This window comes from Cygnus olor, chromosome 7, assembly GCF_009769625.2.
Source record: "Cygnus olor isolate bCygOlo1 chromosome 7, bCygOlo1.pri.v2, whole genome shotgun sequence".
In the NCBI taxonomy this organism is placed as follows: domain Eukaryota; kingdom Metazoa; phylum Chordata; class Aves; order Anseriformes; family Anatidae; genus Cygnus; species Cygnus olor.
Window position 1 is genome coordinate 28,589,882 of NC_049175.1, and position 6,601 is coordinate 28,596,482.

The window sequence follows — 6,601 nt, forward strand, 5'->3', positions numbered from 1 at the left end:
AACATTTTATTCCCCTATGCTGGGTCTAGTTCTTTGATTTAAAAGCTCCTGATATATAGTAGCAAGTATGTCCTTAGATATAGTAATAATGGTGTCTGTCCCAGAAGGTAATCGAGTATAGCTGTATTACTTTAAATTCACATTTACTGATATATATTTCACAAATACTAGTATGTATTTCCTCGTGTGACTTGACCTACACTTTGTTTGTTTGAATCTGCTGATTTGCTCATGAATGTTGGGTATTTAAAAGCTACTTGCCACTGATTTATATGCACCTATATTTTTGCATGTTAGCAAAAACTGCAGGTCACAAATAAAAGAGTACCTAAAAATGTAGTTCAACGTGATCATTTAAAAGGTACTCTTGTATACAAAGAAGAAGCCTTTCTGCCCAGTAGACTAATAGGAATCATTTCTAGTTAAATCTTAAATGCATATATTACAGTGAAACACTGTTGGACAGTGCTCCGTCATCAATCAGTCTGTGTTCTTGAGGACACTATTTTTCAAGACATTTTCTTTAAGAATAAAGAGCTGTGTTGTAATGAATGTGTGCTAACTGGTTTCCCAAGCCGTTTGCATTTTTTTTTATTTGTATCAGTGTCAGAGTTGAGCTTCTGTAAGAAATTTTTGCTGTATTTTATTTGTAGTCTTCATTATTTCAAGTTAAGCACACAAAACTCTTTAGGCACCCAGAGTCTGCACTGGTTCGTTTATATCCGTATTTAGTTAACATGTTACCGTGATTGCTAATTTTCATGACAATTGTTATTGTACCATCAGTGCTTAATGGCAAGGCATCATTATTCAATGCTGGTCAATCAGGCACTAAGACATGTGCAAGACATCAGGCTGAACCCATATAGATGTCGTGCACTCCCCTGCTAATGAATGCAGTTTTGTAAAAAGGTTTAAACACGGTTGGCATCCTTAATGTAAGGTTTGCAAAAGCTTATTTGGGAACTGCTTTGTGTTTATACGGCACAGATCTAAACATGTCACAAACAGAGTTGGACCCATTGTGCGTGTGCATGTCTGAAGCTACAGAGAGGGGAGAATCATCTTGGGTTTCGCAATGCTGAAAGGCAGCACAATTTCTGGCATGGCGTGGGTATGGGGAACAGATTTGCCAGGGATGTCAGTGTTTGGAAATGGGTGTGGGACTTGTTCTCCAAAGCAGTGATCTCCATGTGCATCGGAGAGGTGATCCCCTCGCCCCATGAAAGGCAAGCAGACCATGTGTGTGACTCATCAACTCACAGAATAAAGTTGGCACAGGCTCCAGAGGGAGCCTACGGCGTGCCGGTAGTCAGACCAGAAGCTGGGAAAGAGGGTCAGGTGTTTAGAAATGGGGAGCAGAAGGAAACTCACCAGCGATAGAATGCGCTTTCAGCGCTGATAGCCTGGCAAGTTAGCCCGGCGTTCTCTCCCAGGCATCCTTTAATGTTCCCCTTGCATCTGCTTTAGTTACTGTTTCTATGTGGTTTTGCACCCAAATGTTTTGGGCTGCTGTCCATGATAAACTAGATGGAGCTTGGTTTAAAAGCACAGATTTTTTGACTCTTCTAACTAAAAGCAGAATGAGCCCTTGTGCTCTTCGAGTTTCAAGTATGAAAGGAGCAGTAGACATTGGCTGTTAACGAGCTCCAGCACGCCGGGCTCCAGCAGAACTTGGTGTGAATTCAGTGCACAAGCTGCATCAACTAAATGGTTAATTCATCTCATATCAACAGCACTATGATTCATAATGTAAACTCGAGGAATCCTTGATGTTTCAGTCACACATTCCTCTTAATTTGGCCATGCATTCTTTTAAAGCTACAGTGTGCTAACTTAATAAAATGCAGCATGCAAATGCACAAGTTTTTGCCTTCAGGCATTTTAGCCATGGATGTTTCAATGGGTGTCTTCTTTCAAGTATATATTCTTTCTTAAATTATTTACCCTGTAAACATGCTTTGCATTTTCAAAGAAGAATCTGGGCTTCCTCATTCACCAGATTTTGTTGAATTTAAGGTGTAGTAGAGATAAAAGAGCATCATCTGCTTCTTGTGAGCATGTTAGCCTTTGGGATTTTTTGTAGTGAGTGTTAGGCCCCATTTTCTTCCCCTTTGGTATTATCACTCCCTCCCCCATTTAAATTCCTTGATGCTTTGCCTAGAGCAATACCCACTGGCAGTGTCTGGCTGTGACAGCACTATAGGCTTCTCTACAGATGGGTCCTGCCAATGCCAACCATTGTTCTACCACTGTGAGCTGGCTTGACTGCGTAGCACCACGCAAAACCCCCTTTCCTCTTCATTTTTTTCTTTACTCTAAAGGGTTGCCCTTGCCTATTGACTTTGAGATCTGAAATGTGCTGACACCCAGAACTTGTGTTTGCTGTCTGAGCAGCGACTCCCGGCATCAGGCTTCCACAGGCACTCTTTGCTGTCCCCTCCACAAGACTGTCCTGCTGCTACCAGACTGCTCTATCCTTTTTCTCCGAGCCCCATCCTTCTGGCAGTTTGCAGTTAGTTTAATTTTACTTGCTCACTTGAAAGTAAAACAGTAAAACTCGATGTTATTCTTTTTTTAAAGATATAAAATTAATCTTTAACTGTGGGCTTGAATATTAAAAGTATATAATACTTCAGTGTAGGAGTCTGTTGATAACATCCATCCTATTTCATGATTAATTTGTTCCTTTTAATATGATATTCTTTTGCTGCACTGTGCAGACTAATTCAGATTCCTAGAAATTGAACTTTGATATGTATTTCCTAGATTCCCACTGTAAGTGAACCTTCAATTAGCAGATACAGGTGGCAGCATGCCTAGCTCAATGTTCTCTTGACAAGGATTTTAGAGGCATGGACAGTGATTAAATAATCCTGCAATTGGGTGTATACTGCCAGAGTATTAAAAATAAAGCATTTGGAGGATTTGGCTTTTAAAAAGAAAAAATCTGTAATTTTAAATCGCAGACGATGAAATGCCTTTTCAGGGGCCAGAGATAGGAGGAGTTGATTTAAACACTCGGTATGTTACGTATGCCTTTGCCTAACTATGCGTTAGATTAAGCGAGTTTCACTCACAGTTAATCCTTTGTAAATTAGCATTATGGATGCCTTGGGGCCCACATCCCACAAATAAAATGGTTGTCAAGCCAGCTGCACTGTGTATTACTTAAGGCTGAATGTTTTAAGAGTTTTCATGCTTTTAATCTATTTCACTGCTGAGTTTCAATTTTGCTGAGTGTCTTTTCAGGAGTGATGAGGGTGAGTGAGTAAATATATATTCTGGTTTTCATGCATTTGCCTGGGCAAATCGTTTGTTATCAGGTGTTTGGCAGAGAATGTCACACCCCACCACAAAAGACAAGCTTGTAAGTTCAGGTGTTAAATTGAAGTGCAAACCAACAAGAACCAAAAGCCCTTAATTAGCTTTATTTTGTTAGCCTGTTACACTTTTTTTTTTTTTTTTTAAGAGTGAGAAACATCCCTCCCTCCTCCTCATCCTTTTGGCAGAGTAAATATTGCCTGTTAAGTTTGAATTAGCTGTCATCGCAAAAGAATTAATGCTGTGGTTGAGCCTTTCTAGTGAGGAAGGGAAAAATAAACGAGACAGATCTTAGTTCAGCTTTAAGTGATAAATGAGGACAAAGCAGCCCATTCATCTCCTGCTAGGAAAGTGGACACAAACACTAAAGCAGTTTTGCGGAAGACGTGTCAGCAAATGTGATCATTTTGTAACCTGTCAGGAGGATAGAGAGCTAGTCCTTTTAGAGTGTCACAGGGGAGGGTGTCTGTCTGATGTGACAGTTTTCATCCATCCATTTGCTTCTTTTTCTTTAGGTGGGGGGTAAGCAGGGAGAGAGCTGGAGTTGGTTAAAACTGCATTTTTCTTTACACTTTCCAATATAATTTATATGTATATTCACCCGCATCCAAATGAAAAACACTTACCAAGGAAAACTCCCCTCTGCTCTCTAGAGTTTCTTCTCTCTTTCACTGTATGAAATATGCTCAGTTTAACACGTTACATTCCCTGTCTTCAAGTTTGAGCCTTGTACTTGGTATGTTTCACAAAACAGTTTTACTTCTTTTTACCATGGGTTAGTAAAAGCTTTGTTTAGATTTGTTTTGCAGAAGGATGAGAAAAAAATAATAAAAATAACTTAGGGTTCTTTCATTATTGGTTTTCTTGGTTTGAGTTTGATTTTTTTGTTTTATTTTGTTTTGTTTGCTGTATCTCTCCAATTCTGATGATATGCTTCATGTACAAATATGTTTTGCAAAAGTTCTTGTTTTACAAAGAGCCTATGAAAATATTCTTCCTCCTCTGTGAGAGTGGAAAAAACAAGCATTAGATTCTTACAATTCAGAATGCTTCTGTAAAATACCTCAAATTCCAATGTTAATTGATTTATCCATTTTAACTGACCTATTAATTCCAGGCGAAATCTGAAGCAATGTGACATCTGATTTTAGAAGCAGGGATTTCTCACAAAAAATGATTGAACAATATAAGGACTTTCTACTTCTTTTTATTATTACTAATTTCCATTTTCTTATGCTAGATAGTAAGTGTAACGTTTGCCTATTACCGTAAGTAAAGGTATGCTACAGAGACAGGAGATGCTTTTACAACATAAGCTTCACAGTTTGACACTTGCTTCTTTATATCATCCTTTTATTCAAAACTATCTTTTATACTTTCCCCTTGGTGTTTTAGTACAAGTAAGTACCTCATTGACATGTGTTTCCTTGAAATGTTGTACCTTAATGATAAAATCCCTTGAAAATTAATAAATTGTTTCTTTAAGCTGTGAAGATTTCAGAATGGCTTTAAGAATCTAATGGTATTTACAACTACAGAGCACCCTGCTTGGATTGCATCAGCTGAGGAGTAATAATTTAATTTGCTTTAGAAGGTTAATAAATTGTAACATTATGTACTTCAGTTATTCTAATATATGTGTATGTGTATGCATAATTAAGAAAAGGCTCGTTCTTTCCTGAATGCTAAAGTCGGATTTAATAGCTTCATAAAGAAATGTTTGGAAACACTGGACATTGAAAGAAATGAAAACAATCAAGATATTCAGAATGGTGTAGGAAATCCTAAATTTGTGGGCACATACCTTCTCTCCATAATAGTTTTCTTTGTATCTTTTTTATTGTTTTATATATATTCTACTATTCTCACTGTTTTTTTTCTTTTTGTCTCTTCTGCTTTTTTTCAGGATCATCCAAAACCGAATTTTGATCGTTGTTCTGGCACTCTTCATCATCCTCACCACCGCGATGGCTATTTATTTTTCTGTCAAGAGACGCTGATATCTTTGTTCTTCACTAAGCAGCAACAAACTGCTTGTTCTGAGTAATTAAGACAAAGTGGTCACATGAATCATTCTCTTGCACTGACAGAGTCTCCCTCTCTTTTCCACTATTCAACTCAGGTGCAAGTGGTGTAAAATATTTTGTATTATTGATGGCATAGCTGATGGTATGTGGGGATGATTATTTTTCTTATATTTTTTTGTCTTTATCTGAGTGTTTCTGGAATCTTAATATTTGTTTGGGGGAGGGCTTGCTCTGGTGTAGAAAGACCTAGTGTGTGTCCAATTCTACCCCAGACAATTAGTATGTAAGTTCGAAGAGTTTAGAAGGGTAAAAGTGGTCTTTGCACTTTTCTTGTGCTATACAGGGTGTATGAATATCAAGCAGTATCTGACCTTATGTAATAAAGAATATGAGTAAAGCACAGACCAATGATGTAGGAAGTGAACCTGTCTCCTGTGACTAACTCCTGATCATGAATCATGGTAATAGAGGTAAGCAGGTTAAGAACAGCAGGTAGTTTTTAAAAGAGAGCAACCTTTAGATGATGTTTAATATCTCCTGTGAATCCAAAACATTATTTAACTTTTTATTTTTTTTTAATTAATCTTTCTTTTCTGCCTATTCAAAACACTTCCATCAAGATTATGATAAAGCATCACTTGCCCAAAAAGATAGTTGTGGCCACAGTCCATCTCTTGAATCAGTTTCAAATCTTCCAATGTTGATATAAGTACTGATAAGTGTATACACTAGATCTTTATTAAAGGTGTACAAAGGTACTTACCTATTCATTGCTGATTGAAAAGAGATCCTAAATAATAGTTTAGTGGCAAGCACTTGACTACCATTAAAAAATCTAGATTTTGCATATTGGCCTATGTTGACACCATGTGTTGAAAATATTTTTAGTGTATTCAATTCTGATGTGATGTTCCCCCTTTTAAACAGAAACTGTAAAAATGTTAATTTATACAAGCTTTTAGGTCATACAATATATCAGAATTTCATCTTCTAGGCTACCTGCGTGTAAATGAGCTGTGTTTCTCTTTTCCTGTGGGCCGTACCTCTCCTATAGATATGTGTGGGTTATTTGGCTTATAATTAAGCTTATAGCTCCAGCAAGGGTCATTTTCTGGTGTTGTAGTAAAGTAATTTTCATGATAACTTTTCAACTCGTTGTATGTAATCCCTTACAAATACTACAATTTGAGAGGGATTTTATGCCCTTGAACTTAAGCTCTAAAATGCTTTCATGAAACAAAAAGCTGACA

At 37.3% G+C, this 6,601-nt stretch overlaps 1 protein-coding gene across 2 annotated transcripts in view; it reads left to right on the forward strand.

Moving 5' to 3' along the window:
* Nucleotides 1-6,347, forward strand: part of VTI1A (vesicle transport through interaction with t-SNAREs 1A) — a 271,587-nt gene extending 265,240 nt beyond the window's left edge. For both annotated transcript variants that reach the window (XM_040564130.1, XM_040564129.1), the window contains one exon: nt 5,231-6,347. In XM_040564130.1, the coding sequence (XP_040420064.1) occupies nt 5,231-5,324 (94 nt within the window). In that variant the 3' untranslated portion in view covers nt 5,325-6,347. The remainder of the gene's footprint in view (nt 1-5,230) is intronic.
* Nucleotides 6,348-6,601: the final 254 nt, after the last annotated feature.